General features: G+C 48.3%; 2 protein-coding genes across 2 annotated transcripts in view; both read right to left on the bottom strand.

Moving 5' to 3' along the window:
- Window positions 1-17,036, bottom strand: part of HDAC4 (histone deacetylase 4) — a 340,220-nt gene that overhangs the window by 304,599 nt on the left and 18,585 nt on the right. The window lies entirely within an intron of this gene.
- Window positions 3,858-4,301, bottom strand: HSPE1 (heat shock 10kDa protein 1). The gene has a single exon (XM_008574154.1). The coding sequence runs from the start codon at window positions 4,270-4,272 to the stop codon at window positions 3,964-3,966; it is 309 nt and encodes a 102-aa protein (XP_008572376.1). The 5' UTR covers window positions 4,273-4,301; the 3' UTR covers window positions 3,858-3,963.

The following is a 17,036-nucleotide window of genomic DNA, read 5'->3' as shown; positions in this document are numbered from 1 at the left end:
ATTACCTGTCAGTTCCTCTAACCAGGCTGGAATGGAACCTCTGCAACAGCAGGCACTTGTCACCCTGTGGCTCTGTTACTGCACGGCACAAGGCGAGCATCCAACAAAATTATATGAATTGAGTAAACTTTTAAAAAGTTTTCCTGAATCCACCTCCAAAGGGGCCAAGGTTGAAAGCGAACTGCATAAAAAACAGTTCTCTGCCTTTTGGAGGTTACAGAAAAGAAATTTTAAGGACTGTATTTGATATGGAAGATCACAGAAATTCAAAAGCTCATGGACCTTTAGGCCTCAGCCTCCCCAATGCTTTAGGGTGTCTGCAGAGGGGCTGTGATTAGAAAATTAAGGTAAAATATAACACAATCTTTTTTAACCCTCAGAATATCCAGGTTAAAAATAAAGAATTCACCTATCTTCATGGAGATCACGGGACAGAGAGGAGGAAGTCAGCCAAGGAGTTAAGAACAATTTTATAGCTGAAAGCTAAATGGAACCCCTCATAAAGAAAGCAATACTATCTCAATCCCACAATGACGGTGAAGTCTTTTCTACTTGCTCTAAGATGAAAACCTATCAATAAAGATGTCCAACTTTAACCATTATTAGGCAGTAGGTCTTTGAAGAATCCACTGCCATATTTCCAGTATAAAAATGTACTTGGAATTTAATGGTTTAATAAAATAAAATGCAAGCACGATACACGTCCTTTTATCTTGGTATAAACGTCCAATGATGCTTTACTAGCCAATAGATTATCACTTTTCTAAGGAAATACATTGAAAGCACATGGTACTAAGATCTCAAAAATTACTGGATTTTAAGAATTCTGAAATCTATTCATGAAGAACATTTGAAATTTATATCTGTACATCAACTAAAGTACGTTTCTGATAAATAATAAATAAAAGTTGAACACACGACTTTCAAACACAACTGCTTTATGACTATATTTTTTCCTAATTTACCACATAAATTAGAAGTCTACATTTGAATGAGAAGTCAAGAGGAATCTGTGATTCTGATTTACAAGTACCTGTGGAAAGAGAGGCATGATCACTCCACTAACTGGGCAGTCTCTGACACTGAGCATATATTTATATAAAGACATCTCTTTATTTTTATTTCTGCCCCATACAGAATAAATGAAACTAAATGCGTCACTATGGGTTATGGGTATGATAATATTTCCTTCACCAAATATTTTGAATCTAGAATTACCTATGGTCCTTCTCTCCTGCAGCTTAGAAATTTTGAAAGTTTAGTTGACTAAATTTCATGGAATAAGCCATAAACCTTCCAAAGAGCAAAAGTCTTAGAAGCTATAAATCCTTAAGAGAACTTTCTTTTAAAAATCTTATCAAGCTACCGCAAAGCAATGTGGCACAGCAAGGAGGACACATTTTGTCACTTACCACAACCCTCCCCATCCGATCCATGAGCAAAAAGTGACTATAGCTCAAAGTCTGTATTATCCACACTACTCGCCACCATTGCCTCAGCCTGCCAGGCTGACGGAGGGACAGCAAGCTGCTGAAGAAACCAGAAAGACAGCCCAGAGGCGCACCAAGCAGAGGAACAGCCTGCGACACGCCAGTGCAAAACAGCAAGCATGAACCACGTGCTGAAGTCATCCCCTGGGCAGGAAATGGGAATGGGATGCCCACTCTGACCACTTCCACTCAGCCTGTGCTGGAGATCCCAGCCAGGGCAATAAGGCAAGAAAGAGGAATGGACGGTACAAGGACTGAAAAGGAAAATGTCGCTACTCACAGACAATACACCGTACACACAGAAACCCCCACACAATCTACCAATGACTATTAAAGTTCCAAAGTGAATTTAACAAGATAGCTGAATATGCGGTCAGTGTACCAAAATCTACTGTATTTCTACATACCAACAACAAATAAACGGAAAGTAAGCTTTGAAAAAAAGATATCATTTACAATAGAATCCGATAATGGCAAATATCCAGGACTAAATCTATCAAAAGACGTATAAGAGCTTTACACAGAAAACTTGCCAAACTACCTCTAGAAAGAGACAGACTAGGATGCCTTCAGAGTCCACGAGGACACCAGGCCAAGTGTGCCTTTCCGACTGAGAAAAAGTACGCGAGCCCAGGGAGGCCCTAAGTCAGGTTTGTCAGACAGAGAAAATGTGTATAAAATAGTTTTACATTTAAATATTTTAATTAGTTGATTTAATTTGAATTAATTAAAATTTAAATACATTTTACACAAATGATTTTTCTAATTCCTGTTTATGTGGTGAGCTTTTTAATAAGCATTGTTTTCTTTAGCAAACATCCTTAATAAAATACAGGCTGTAAGGTGTAGCAGTTATGTTTTGTAAGTGTCATTGTATGACAGATGGTCACACACTGGAAGACTTCAGATATTTTTCTCCCATAATTTGTTGGGACAGATTTATAACTTAGTTTCATAATAGACTCTATACTTGAAAGTAATAAAATTCCACTTCAATGTATTCTAAAAGGAATAAATTTTGAAGCATTTCACAAAACCCACAAACTTCATCTGAATAATGCCAAAGGAAGCTCTGCTGAGCAGGGAGCTGTGATTCCATCCGAAGCTCAGACCCGTTCCCCTTGTTCTAGAAGGGCTGGAATGCTGGACATTAAGAGGATGAAGGGGAAGAGCAGCGGTGGCAAGAGAGGTCGGGGTCATCAGGGCCACACATGTGGCACTGGAGGACACACGCACACTCGCTGCTCAGGAGCAACACAGCATCGACCTTCTCTACAAAAGCGACCAGACCCCAGCCCCACGCACCCCTTCCCCAGACAGCTGTGTCCACTCACCGCTACTCTCTCCACCTAAGTGTCAGGGATGAAAAACACCCACACTCCCACAGGCTTGCCTACCGTCTTTAACATGCATACATTCCCTGGTAAATCAGCCCTTTAGATTAAAGGTCCAAACAGATAAAACATCGGATGAAACAATCCGTTTCCTTTATCTACAAAATAAAATAATTTTAGAGAAAAAGATTCCGGTAGGACAGGCAGGAGGACCAAGGAATTGACTTTTGGTGTAAGATACTGGGCTCAGTGGATCATTTAACATCAAACTGTCATGAACCTGCATGAGATAGCAAGAGGCCAGGGGTGTCCCAGGCAGAGGGCTGCTACCCTCTAGGGAACACACGACATACCACTGCCCTACACAGGACACGCATAGGGCTGGCGACAAACAGCCTCAGAGCCTTATTTAAGTACAAGACCAGTAAGGAACAACTTCTTCCACTGTCACCACGAGCTCAAGTACTCGTGGCTTCACCAACAATATGCACAAATGCCTCCATCACAGTCATTTGAGGATGAAAAACAGCTCTGTGACAAAAGACTCCATCAGCCAAATGACTGACCTACCCTCAATGCCCCCAACCCACAAAAACCACTGTTTTTAAAACAGCGGTTCTCATGGTGTGGTCTGGGCAGGCAGACCTTAAAAGGGAGTGGGTGATGCCAAATCTGTTTTCATGATAGCACTGAGATGTTATGTTACCTGCCTTTCTCTCGCGAGTGCGCAGCGGGATTTCCAGAGGCCACATGACAAGAGCCTGAGTGCAGAGCCGGTCCGAGACGGCAGCCACCTCCTACAAAGCCAGGTGGTCAAGAGACAGCAAAGGGAAGGCGATGCCTCTTTCACTGCATCCTGTTTTACAAAACATTTGTTTTCTATTTAAGAAATGTTATCTGTCAATGTGAACATGTAATGGGCTTTTTTTTTTTTAAAGATTAACCACTCATTTACATATTTTTATTTAGAAATATTTATATCAATACAATGAAACTAAATTTCAGACACTAGATGTCATTAGTTTAGATATCATTAGTTTATTATAAAAGAGACATGGAAATTATTTACACGATGAAAGATTTCAGAACTTCAGTGGAATGGGCAGCTTTGAGTGATGCCATTTCAACAGTGATTTATTTCAGTCTACATACTTTCCAAGAATGTCACCATCTCTAAATAAGAAATAATCCTTGTCATCTATAACCACTTTGGTGCCTCCATATTCTGGGAGAGGAACTTTATCGCCAACTTTCACACTAACTGGTTGAATCTCTCCACCCTTTCGTTTAGAGCCTGATCCAACAGCTACTACTGCTGCTTGCAACACCTTTCCTTGCGCTTTTTCTAGAAGCATAATGCCTCCTTTGGTTACAGTTTCAGCTGCACTCCTTTCAACCAATACTCGATCAAAGAGTGGAAGAAACTTTCTAAATGCTTGTCCTGCCATGACTCCCGCCGCCACCGCAGTTCGTATTCTGCCCTCTCGCCGCCACCACCGCCAGGAGAGATCTGCTGTAATGGGTTTTTAAATGTGAAATGAATAATAATTTTTTTGGATTTGTGTTAATTTCTAATATAGTAAATATCAAGCTTTATCAGTCATTTAGCCAAAAGCTCTTGGGTCCACACTGGTTTTAGAGGAGTATAAAGAGATCCTGAGACCAAAGCGTCTGAGAAACGCTGTTCTGCAGGTGTAGTCCAACACTCTTCCTTCAGAGATGCAGTGATGTCCCTGGATGGCAGACACGACAGAGGAAGCCAGTGGAGAAAAAGGAGCTTGGCTGTGAAAGATTCAAGGAACAGTGAAGGGGTGAAGAGAAAGGTCCTGAATCGAACTGAGACTGGAAGCATGGCCCTCTCCAGTGTTTCACACCCAACACACTGCTTTACTTCCATCATTTTTTTGCAGGGAGCTGGTCTCATCGAGGCAACAGATGAAAAGAATTCTTCTTGAAAAGAATTCAGGGTTGACAGAAGTCAAGCAAACAAGACTTGAAAAACTGGAAATTGACCAGCTTGCTAGAAAATGGACTGGCTTACACTGCTGCCCCAATCTCCTTGTTTGCAGACAAGGTCCCTTGTGAGAGGGAGAGTAGGGGGTCCTGGGCAGGGCCTAGGCACAAGAAGAGAGGGGCACAAACACTGCATTGGTTGCCAAATGCCCATATGCTTCTTTCCTCTCCAGAGCTGCGGGAACCCAGGTGAGATGAGAGGTCGTGGCTGGGTTCCTGGGTGGGCAGCCCTTCCAGCATCCCACAGGTGAGGTATTTGTAGCTGCTGGATTTAACACTCCTAGATGCTGAATTCTTGGGAATCAAATCAGTCAATTTGCTTTGGTTCCAGGTGTTACTGTCTAAAACACAGGAATTCTAGTCACCCCGAGTTCTCCCCAAACTCTACTCCAAACCATCGATGTCGGCACTAGCAGCTGAACCTGTCTTGCAGAGCCAGAACCTGCAGATGATATCTGTACACTAGCCTTGGTCTAGTTACTCTTAGATGTCAGAGCCTTCACCTGGAGAGAGATGATTCCCAAGCCCCAGGCAGCACTCCACTCCCCTGGATGGTCACAGGGAAGATGCTCAAAGGTGACAAAGGACCTGCCCACACCAGGTAATGGAAGGCTCGCTGGCGGGCCTTGTAAGGAACGTGCATGAATTCTCCTGTGTGACAGCAGAGGCAGGACTTTGAGAAAGTGTTTGGAAGAAGGCCCCCAGAAGGCCTTCAGTGGTGACAGTCTCCATGAGAAGGGGACAAGGCTTGGACAGATGCCAACGGGGCAGGAGGAGGACAGCAGCATTCTGGAGGGAAGAGAAGGACAAGTCCATGGTGGCAGGAAGCATGCACGTACGCACACACAGGTACATGCAGGCACAAGCACACTGGCACACACAACCACCAACTTACTGGAAAGTCAGGGAGGGAGGGAGGAGGGTAGCCAAAGCTAGAGATACTGGTGCTGGCTGATCAATGCAGACATGGAGACCAGAGGCTTGGTGGTATTGCCTGTGTGCTTCTCTGGAAGCCCTGGAACATCCAAAGGACCCTGACCCTGCAAAGGTGTGGATGCAGCAGGGCCTAGGAAGGCACCGAGCACAGCTAGGGACCCCTGGGATCCACCAACATCCCCCACAGTACACATGCAACTGCTTACCACACGAGCTACTTCTGCACACAGTAATACCACTGACATCTCATTTTTTTTGTGCAAACTGATTTTAAACAATTTTGCATAAGGAAGGCTGCTGGTATACAGCTGAGAACTGGTAAAGAAAGCACCTTGGAAAGGGAAGCCTTGCTGAGACCCAAGCGCTTCGTGTTTGTAGCCCCAAGCACAGCCAGCCCCTCTGCCCTCCACGCAGGCCTGCCCTCATGATCCCCCACCAGGATGGCCTGAAGGGGCCCGGTGATGCTGCTCTGTTGTCCTGGAGATGAAGCCTGTTCCAGGCCAGCTTGGGAATCAGACATCCACTTGAACCTCACCATGAGAGGCAGGCAGGGGACTCACTGGGGCAACCAGTAGGCTGAGAACCTCCTGGATTATGTAACAGTAGAACCAGCACTGGGATACCACCCTTCCATCAAACTGGGTCTGAACTGCCCACAGTCCTGATCTTTGGGTCTCAATAAATGCATATCTGGATCAAGAGCCTGTTTGTGCTCAGAGCTCACGCCAGCTAGTGGCAACAAGGACACACTGCCTGGTGGGCTGTCCCCAGAGACAGCCACATGGGCCGCAATGTCTGAAGTTACACTCCCATTGCTAACCCAGTTTCCTAGGGAGTGGGGGTGAAATTCAGGGGCTCCTTTAAATTCGTACTTTCTAACCTTTCCTTTTTTGGCAATTGTTTATGAGAATTTTTATTTTAATATAAAATGCAAAGCTATTTATATTTAAAAAATAAAAACTGCTGCAGATGATCAAGAAACAGGTTAGGTGGCAGCCCTGCTTCCATTCAGGAACATATCATGCAGGTAGGCATGAGGTGCACTCAACCTGGAGCCCGTCCGGCCACACTGCTGCCAGCATGCTCTGCCGTTCACTCTGGGCAGGCCTGGGCCATTCTCTCTTAGGGAGCAGTACAAAATTGCAGGCTCTCTTTCAAAAAAGCAACGTTAAGAATTTAAGGGAAGAAGGGACAGTCTGAGGTGCAGAGAAGGGAAGCGACACGGATGACACCCAATGAACTGCACTTCAAGTGGCATGTGGGGCCTTCTGATATTAACTCCCTGTGTCCACCTGGTGGATGGAGAGTCACACAGACGACCACCCCCCATCACTTCCACTCTGCTTCTTTCTCTGAAGAAACAGGCTAATAACTGCAGTGTGGCTGGCCTCGTGCTTCATGAGACAGAAAAGTGTATCCCAACAAACGGGGCCCTCTGCGAGCAAGAGCACGTTGTCCACCCTCTCCATGTCCCTGTGACCAGCAGGTTAGTGAGCACAGCACCCCAACCTTCCTCAATAGGCTCCAAGGGGAAAAGAGATCTTAAAAATACAAATATGATCATATGATATCCAACTGTGAGCCACTGAAAACCACAGCAAGAGTGAAGCTGAAAGCAGAAGACACGGTGTGAGGAAGCGTCACAAAGTCTGGAAATGTTTCAGCTGGAACAGACACCCTGACCCCACTGAAGAGCAGGTTGGTGGTTCTCTCCTGAGACTCTGAGAGCAGGTATGGCCCTTGCAGGGGACAGGTGAAAACAAACCAAGGTACAATTTTAAATGACCATAACTTAGCAGATCTGTAAAGCTGAGTCTGCTCATAAACAGACCGAACCCAGTCAGCACAGGGGCTCTGGACTCCCCACAGTCCCCACCTCAATGAAACCAGGCCTTCCCTTGGCTTGGCTCACCAGCCCCAGGCCTGTGAAGTGTGGCCTGGAGCTTTTCAGGCGGTGTTACACACTGTGCAATTAACAGCAGCAGGCAGTTAATTGCTGATTAACTGATCCTGCACAGCAGCCTTCAGGAGAGTGGAACTCTTGTCTTGTAATGGCCAGGCACCTGATGAAAAGGCTGGTGCTCTCACAGCCTCGGGGTGCCTGGAGGACCTGACAGAGGAGTCATGTGAGCACCAGCTGGACTTGGGCTTCAAATCTTCTCTTCACAGCCAATCCCTGCATCACACTGAATCTTTGTGAATTATAATTTTAAAAACATTCTTAGGGTAAATTACAGATAGCCAAATTGATCATTAAGCCGAACATGCAGTGTCAACACAGGCCTAATCTCCTAATTTAATCATTCATGACAGCTGTCGTTAGGACAACTGCTCCAGCCTTCTGCACTTCAGAGCCACCAATAAAGGGAAGAGAAGCCACTGTCCACCACAGGACTGCCCTGCCACCTGTCCTCTCCCAGAGTCAGTCATTCCCCAGGTCCTCCTCTCAGCCTCAGGGCAATGGCCCAGCCTGGCCAGAGACTCACTGGGCAAAGTTCCTCTGTGGTCCCAGCAGGAATGCAGGCCTTGGGTCACCTCATCGGTACAGACACTGTTTTGGCCTGCACCACGCCCCAGCCCAAGCAGGCCAAACTGCTGCCAGGATCCTACATGCTCTCGTACACACACACTCTCACACAATCTCAAACTCACATGATCACATTCACACACACTCATACACTCAACACACACTCACACACCTCAGCATTGCCACAAGACTTTCCACACTGTTTTGTGAAGAACTGGGCTCATGTGTCCACCCCCCTCCCTTGCTCACTTAAGTAGGGTCCAGTGATAGAAGAAGAAGAAACCCAAAATGGTGAGGAGCCCATGGGAGGAGAAGGGGACAGGGGCATCAGCAGCACGGAATCCAACAGATGCTCCACCAGTGCCTGGATAATGCAGACCGAGGGAAGGGAGTTGCAATACCCCCGGAGGACAGAATGGACTGCACGCATGAGAGCAGCAAGCCAGACCCGGCAGCGGATGCCTCCCTGCCAGCCTGTCCCGGGAAGTCCTGCACAGGCTCCAGCCTCCTCCACAGACCAGAGGAGAACCTGTGGGCGCAGGACAGGAGTATGTCCCAGAAGAAGGGCCTCTGAGATGAGACAGGCATGCAAAGTGCCCACCTACTCCCCCAGCCCCGGCCTTCCACTCCCTTGCCAAGGCGACTTCACTGGTGCTCTTCCAGCAGCAGAGCAGCTGTGTCACAGCACAACTACATAACATGAAGACGTGCCAAGGTGACCTCTCCCCACCCACCACTGCCAAGGCCACCAAGGTCCTGCAATGAACATGCCACTGAGCCAACAAAAACATGAACAAGCCCACAAACACGGACGGGCTTCACTTCTGTGTGAGCCAAGAGAATCACACCATGCACCGCTCCTCATGTCGTCTCCACTTCCTACGTCCTGGCCTACCCAGGAAGCCGGGAGCTCAGGCCCGACATCTTCCTACAGCATTCACACGTACACGCAAGAGCTGCACGTGCAGTGTGCATGTACATGCTGCTTCGTTTTTAGAGCAGTAGTTTTTTTCTTTCTGTTCCCTGTTTTTCCCCACCATCAGCCACTCAATGGTAATCCCTGCGTGGGTGCTCTCCATGCCTTTCTGCATTTTCATACACATGCATGCACACACACGCATGCACACGCATGTATTCACACACTAGGTGGTCCCTGTTTGCCTTACAAAAATGAGACTTTTTACAAGCTTCTCAGTATGTTACTTTTCTCATTCAGTAATATCTGGTGGGAGTATTCCACCATGTGATTGTACCGGAATTCAGCCAACCATGCCCTATTGCAACAATATTGCAGGAGACCACTGATTGCAAACAGCCTCACATGCTGGAGTTTGTGCCTTCGAAGCATGGCCGGAGAGTGGGAGCTGAGTCAGAGGATCCGTGTTACCTCTCATTTCAGAAAATGTGAGTGGAATGACTTCAAAAGAGCCTGCAACCACTCATACCTCTGCAGCCGTGTGTGTGAGCACCATGATCCCTACATCCTCTCCTGCATCAGCTCTGCTTCTGTCTCTTGCCCATACAGGTAAAAGGTGCAATAGTTTTACTTCTGAGCATTTCTTTGTTTGCTGATGATCTGCTTTCTCTGGGCTGCCCATTCACAGTCTGTGTTCACCTTCTAATTCTTGCCTTTCTTCCAATTTGTGAGAGACCTCTGTGTAATAGACATTGTTCTTTTGTCAAATGTTACATGTATCTTTTCAAATCCTCATTTATTTGTTGATTTTGTAGATAATATCTTTATCCAAACAAAAGTATAAAATGTTTATACTGTCAGATGTGTCTTCTGTAGCTTCTAGAGATCCTGGATCAATGAGAAAGGGGTCCCTGGCACCCAAATTGTCTTTGCAGATTTCTGTTGCTTTCCTTTTTACATTTAAGCCTTGGATCCATCTGGAATTTCTCATCCCCTCATTCTGAAATATGAACAGACAATTCACCAGCCATTTAAGGAAAAGTTGAAGCAATAAAAGGAATGACCAAGATAAATAGAGAAACTGAGCCCAGAAGATGGAGGTAATTCAAGCACCTCTAACGAGCGACAGAGAACTGAGATGCTCTGGCATCCACACAACAGGCACTGAATGATGCAGACCAGAGATAATCAGGCAGCAAGAAAGCTCTTGGAACTTAAGCAGGTAAATGCCAAAACAAAACCACCACAGAGGTGTTCAACAGGAGATGGAGCTGAGTAAATATGAGAGAACAAAAATAAACGGCCAAACTGTCATTAATAGGAATTCCACCAAAGGGGAACAAGGGACACAGATGCTGAAAGGAAATGACGACGATGACGATGACAATGTTGACACGAAGAGGAGGGAGAAACTTCCCCCAGATGAACAGAAAACAAGACTTCAAAATTAAAGGGTCCTCAAAGCATGGAGAAGGGGACTCCCCTCCCACAACCAGGCATACCGTGCCAGCGCCTCAGGGCCCACCTGGTGACCCGAGGCATGGAGCCAGGGACCAGACACACCCCAAAAAGCCAGGCACACCGCCAGTGCCAAGGAGCATGCCAAAAATATCACCTCCATGTGGGTGTCCCCCCACAGCCACCAAAATAACCAGGGCTGCTGTGAAAGCAGCTAGACAGCACAACCACCACACAGATGGTCCGTCAGCCACTGGAGTGCATCCACACAAGGAGAGTCACCAGCAGAGATAAAGAAAAGAGGAGGATGTCTCTCTCCACAAAGCCCATTCCAGAGTGACCGAAGCAGCAGCTGCTCTATGATGATATTGGGGGACCTGATCACATCTCTCAGCGTTGGACAGATCATTTGGGCAACAAATCAACAGAGTAACCATTATTCTTTGAGAGGGAGAGAAGAAATCTAGGGTCATTAGAGGGGAGAGGGGGATGGAGAAGAGGATGGGGAGAGATTGGACAAGGGGCATAAAGGATAATTACAATCTGTAACAATATATTTGCTAGTAATATTGATTTGATCAACATATCTCAATGTTGAACCCCCAAAATACGTATAATCAATTTTGATTTAATAAAATAAATAATAATAATAATAATAAGAATAAGAACCCCCAAAATACGTATAATCAATTTTGATTTAATAAAATAAATAATAATAATAATAATAATAATAATAATAAATAAATAATAATAATAATAATAAGAATAAGAATAAAGTTAAATTAAATTAAATTAAAGGGTCCCTTGTGTGCCAATTAGGATAAATCTTAAAGTCCCACGTTGTTAAATTTCAGAATACTGAAGATGAGGAGATCTCAAAGTTCCAGGGAAGAATCAAAACAAGACACCCAAGAACAAGCTAGAACCAGGTTGGCCTCAGGTTTCCTGTCAGCAGCACAGGGTCTGGCATACCTGTCGTGCTGGCTTCTGAATCGAAACTCTGTACAAATCAAAGCTCCAATCAAGGCAGAGGACAAGTCCCTAAGGATCATGGGAAAGAGGGAGAGAGGGTCAGACTGAGGATGGGAGGTAAGAGAAGCCTGTGGACACCCGTGGGGAGACACCTGAAGGGGACCTGAAGCTGCCAATCTAAACTGAAAAGGTGGGTGGGAGCTAGGCCGGCAGATTTGGGAGTTGTCAGTCATGGGTGAGAGGGCGGCCTCAGGAGGGGACCTGAAGACGATGCCAGGGAGAAGGTGTGGAGTGAGAAAAGGGCCCGGGGGCGGTGTGGACATCAACACAGGAGGACGCCTGCGGCCGAGCCTGGGAGCCAGAGGAGAGGAGGGTATCCGGGAGATGCCAGGGCCAGCTCAGTCCTTCTCTGCTCTCCTCCAAGCCCAGTTCCCCTGCCTGCCCCCTTCCCTGAACACCTGCCCATGTCTGGTGCTGGGCCATGGACCAACTACTCACTGGCCAGGGCACCTGGCAGCCCGCAGCAAGCCAGACACCACTACTGGGGACTGGGGGAAGTGGAGCCCCTGCACCAGGAATGAGCATCCTCCACACAGACTCAGCCTAGGCACAGAACACCTGCAGTGGCGGTGCCGCTGACCACGGTGAGGTGCTCTGGCAGACACCCCACACCATCCACAGAACTCACTCTCCACCCACAAACAGGACACACTGCAAACAAACCCTGCCCTGCGGATGACTCGAGAACAACACCCTGCTCCTCTCAGCCCAACACAGGCTTCCGGCCGGTAGCCCCACTGAAGGAAAAATGTGGGGGAGATCGCATCGCATGGGGGCCACTGCCACTGAGCACTGCCAGGTGCTCTGGATGGTGTTTCCTCGTGGCCCCAGGAGGCCTGGGGGTGGGGGGTGGGGGTCAGGGCTCCAAGGAGATGTGGGTCCCTCAGCTCCACCTGACCAGTTAATACCCACCTGAGCTGCAAGCAAAATGGTCCGGCCCAATGGAGAATGGTGTCAGAGAAGAAGGGCGTGGACCTGGCAGTCACCCACTCAGCTGCAGTGTCATCTGCTGGGCACCCCGGGGCACCACTTTTGTCTCACACAGCCTTAATGTGTCCTTCAATGGACCCCTTGGCAGAGCCCTCTAGACAGCACTCTGGGCTGTCACCGCCATGCCATCAGAGGCAGCAGGAGATGGACTCTGTTGGCCACCCTGGCCCTAAAGCACGTGTCCACTGTTGTTAGTAATTCGGCTCTGGCAGCACTGCACACAAGGCCTGCGGGGGCACGACACCCAGCCTAGGTGGAGGTGATGCATGCCATCGGTCCACAGACCAGACAGACCAGGGCATCACTCCTCCTCGGCCGTGTGCCTTGCACCCCTGACACTTCTCTGCTCATACCGTGTGTCCTGAACACAGCTTGGGTGTCCACGTGGAGTAATAACTCACAACACAATACTACATTGCCATCATAAATCATTGGCATGCAAACACACAGCTGGCAGAAGGTCTCTGTCACCCTGGCCCTGTGAATAAGAACGACACAAACTGTTTCTGGCACGCCAATGACATCCATGAGACAAAATATGACTGTGGCAGCTGCAATGAGCAAAGACCAGAGCCTCATGGAGAAGTAGCTTTTCAGCAAGCCCTTACTCCACAGGCAAGTTATTCCACGTCCCTTCCTCTTAGACACGTGCACCTCCTCACACCCAACCAGCTGCACACGGCCACTTGAAACCAACAGCCTCACCTGGGACACGTCCCCAGCCTCAGGGCCTCTGCCCTTGGCACCTAGACACCATCCTCCTCAGTAGCAGCTGGCATGATGGTGGTGTTTGTGCTATTGATTCTTTTCCAAATATTACCTCGGCTCACTCTGTCAGTTGTTACTCTTGAAACCGAAAGCAGACACCTTTGGCAGCAGCTACACAAGTCCAGGAGGACGATGCCACCACAGGTTCTGATGCCATCCATTACTTGGAGCAGTGAGCTCATGCACCCCTGCAAGGGTGCTGTCCCCACAGTGCAGACCCACCAGGCCACACCTGCCTGTGCAGCCCTGAGATGTCTTGGGGCACCTCCAAATCTCATGAGTCCATGCATTGTCAGAGAAGCAGGCTTCAGGCCCTGCATAAACCACGCATGCCTATCCCCAGGGCTGCTCCCAGACCAATGCCCTCCAGCTACCAACAGGGTCTCACATGGGCTCCTGGCTGGAGGCCCTGTCCTCTGCAGAGATATCCCCACATCTCAGTGTGTCCTTCGGGCTCATTTAGAGATCTGTAAGCATGTCCCACCTCACTTTCCCCACAGACTAACCATTACATGCTCCAGCAGGAGAAAAACCTAAATCAGCCCTCGCGACAAGTGGGTAGGAAGCCCAATGCCCTTCCAGTCTCGCTACCATCTTCCAATGAGGGACAGAGTTACAGCACATCCTGCTGGGGCTGTAAATTCGCAGAGACCCAGAAGGGTGAGAAGACCACCCACAACTCCAGGATATCTTCTATGGCCTGGGGTGGGCTCGCAGACAGGATTCATGAGTGTGGACGGGCCCAGCAGGAGACCAGTGGCCATGCTGAGCTCATCACTTCTGACTTCCACTGTGTCCCCAGGCTGTCACCTAGGATGGTATCTCCAAATGCCACATTGAGAGTTCCTCACCTACTTGATTTCTGCTGTCATCTCAAGGACTACTAATTTCCTCTGGAAATAGAAATTCTAAAGACATCAAAATGCCTGGTTTTCAAACCTGTTTTTTAAAAAGACTGGGGAGGAGGCAAAGTGTCAGATGGCAGTGGCTGCTTTAGGGGAAACATCCCAGAGCAGTCCCTCTGTTTAACAAGACACGGTGTTCCTTGACTCAGCCATGCCAGAGACGTGCCCTGTGCACATGGATCCAGCCTGACAACTGCCCATAGGGCTGCCCCATGGATCCTGAGTCATTCATGGAAAAGCAGCTCCATGGCTGTAGGTGATAGAGCTGGGACTCGTGCTTCTGGAAGGAGACAAGCAAGCAGACACATAACATCTAGGAGTGATGAGAGCTGGGAGGACCCTACAGCAGAGTCAGGGATAGAGACAGGGGCATGGGCGTGGGGGGTATGTATGATGAGGTGATGTCCTGGAAGACAAAGGTGTGAGTCCTGGGGACCCTGGGTGACAAGGGGAGCAGTCACACAATGGGTGTGGAATGCAGCTACTCTGAGCGTGAGTACAGGCTGGCAGTGTGCCCCACCACCCACAAGGCAAGCTCATGGTGACCTCTGTACCAATGAGAGCCACCTCCAGGGGTTCCCAACTTTGCCTCCCTGCCACCCTGCCACAGAGGGCTACCCACTGTCATCTACAGGTCTCCAGGGGCTCCCTTCACTATCTGCAGCCACCCCCAGGCTGCACTGGTTGATGAAACCCCTAAAGATGACCTTGGGGACCAAGGTCTGTCGGGGTCTTTCTTCTTTCTCTTGAGGGGTTCATATATCCCACGTTCTTCTTTTTGCCTTGGCAGAGTCAGATGATTTTGCCTCAGGTGAAACTGTCTCAAAAACGAACAGGAAACAAACAGGCTTTTTGCAGACTTCCCAGCTCTGTCTAGTTCCCCAAGAAACCCCTCTTTTCCCTCTCCCATTTCAAAGGAAAGATGGCCCTGTGCTGGGCCACTCGCTCCTCAGTACACCTTTGAATCTTCAGTGCCAGCTGGTGGGGTGGGAGAGGAAGGTAGAGACGGAAGCCTGCCAGGCCAGCAGACTCCCAGCTTTAGGGGAGGAGACAGAAGGGGAAGAAACACACCACAAAGGGCCAAGTAATTTAGAAGTGACACGGAGCCCCAGGGATGGCAGAGCAGGGAATGTGGGCAAGGAAGCGAGCCAAGCAGCGCTGGCTCCTCTGAAAGCCAGAGCAGGGAGCATCCAGCCAGGAGACAGGCTGTGACCGACAAACACAAACACCCCAAATACTTCTCAAATTGGCCAGTCCCCCCAGCCCCTGCCCCGCCCTGCCTCTGCAGGCCTCCCTGCAGTTCCTAAAATGCAGCCCTAGCCCAGCCCCTACAAGGCCTTGCTCCTGCTTCCCAAGAAAAGAGCTCAAGCTCCTGGGAGGGGTCCGGAAGGCCCTGGACACCCCCCCAGCTCTCAGCCCTCCCACTCCGGGCTGGGCTTTGCTTACACTCCTTGGCCCCGAATGCCCTCCCTGCTATCCTCCTGGCTAGGCCCACCCAACCCTGTCTGTAGACCCAGGCTGGATGCCATGCCCAAGCAGCCCCATGGAGCCCCAGCTGGAGCAAGTGCCCCTCCTCGAGGCACCCTCTCCACTTAAAACCACAGAGCTTGTGATGTCGGCTAGTGGCGCCTGCCTCACCATGTGAGTAATTCCCGAGAACAAGGGACAGCACCTACACGGAGGCACTGATAGTGACATGTGGAGTGGCAGGCTCCTCAGCACATGGCTGTAGGGCTAACGAGTGGGAGAAGAGGGGTGCAGACTGCAGGCTCCAGCCTGACACATGGTGGGGCTACCGGTCCGCCACCTGGCCAGGAGCACCAACCCTTCGCTGGGCTGGAGGTTGGGCATGAAAGAGGAGGGTGGGATCTGGGGCCTGGGACTCTGCACAGGCCAAGAGAGTGCCCATGGGGCTGGATTCATTTAGAGAAAGAGAATGGCATGACCGGGTTTGGGAACCTGGACCACGGCAATAAAAAGGAATAATACTGCAGAATGCAACAGCTGTACAACGACCTGAGCCGCAAACACTTTACAAACATTTCTCGTAAAAACACATGCGTGCACACATGCATGCACATATTTACTATATAATTAATATATGATTTGATATATGCCATATATTAAATTATATACATCATATTCACATATTATATAAATACGTATATTATAAATATATATTTACTATATGTTGTATATTAACATGTAATCTAGACACATATTTCTCTATATGTGCATATACTCATATATATATATGCGGTGTATTTATAAACATTTGTCTCTTCCCATCTTTTCCTTTAGAGTTAGCAAACATTTGTGTTCACCATAGGATTGACAGTAACCTCATATTTAAATAAGAACCACCTACCTTTAAAAAGTCTAATAGAATAGTTGTTTACTGAATATATAGCTTCAGTTTTACAAGATGAAAAGTTTCTAGAGACTGGTTGCATGATCACATGAATATACTTAACACTACTGAACTGTACACTTAAAAATGGTCAAGATGGGGCCGGCCCGGTGGCGCACTGGATAGTGCGCCGCTTGGGAAGCGCGGCGGCACTCCCGCCCAAGGGTTCGGATCCCACATACAGACCGGTTCCCGCTCACTGGCTGAGTGCGGTGCGGCCGGTCTCACAAAAAAAAAAAAAAAAAAAAAAAAAAAAA

Source organism: Galeopterus variegatus, unplaced genomic scaffold (genome assembly GCF_000696425.1).
Source record: "Galeopterus variegatus unplaced genomic scaffold, G_variegatus-3.0.2 Scaffold1002, whole genome shotgun sequence".
Classification (NCBI taxonomy): Eukaryota; Metazoa; Chordata; class Mammalia; order Dermoptera; family Cynocephalidae; genus Galeopterus; species Galeopterus variegatus.
Note: the sequence above shows the minus strand (reverse complement) of the source record. Positions and strands in the feature narration are given on the sequence as shown.

Excerpts from the sequence above, each read along its gene's own strand:
- HSPE1 (XM_008574154.1), bottom strand. The coding sequence starts at position 4,272 with ATGGCAGGACAAGCATTTAGAAAGTTTCTTCCACTCTTTGATCGAGTA.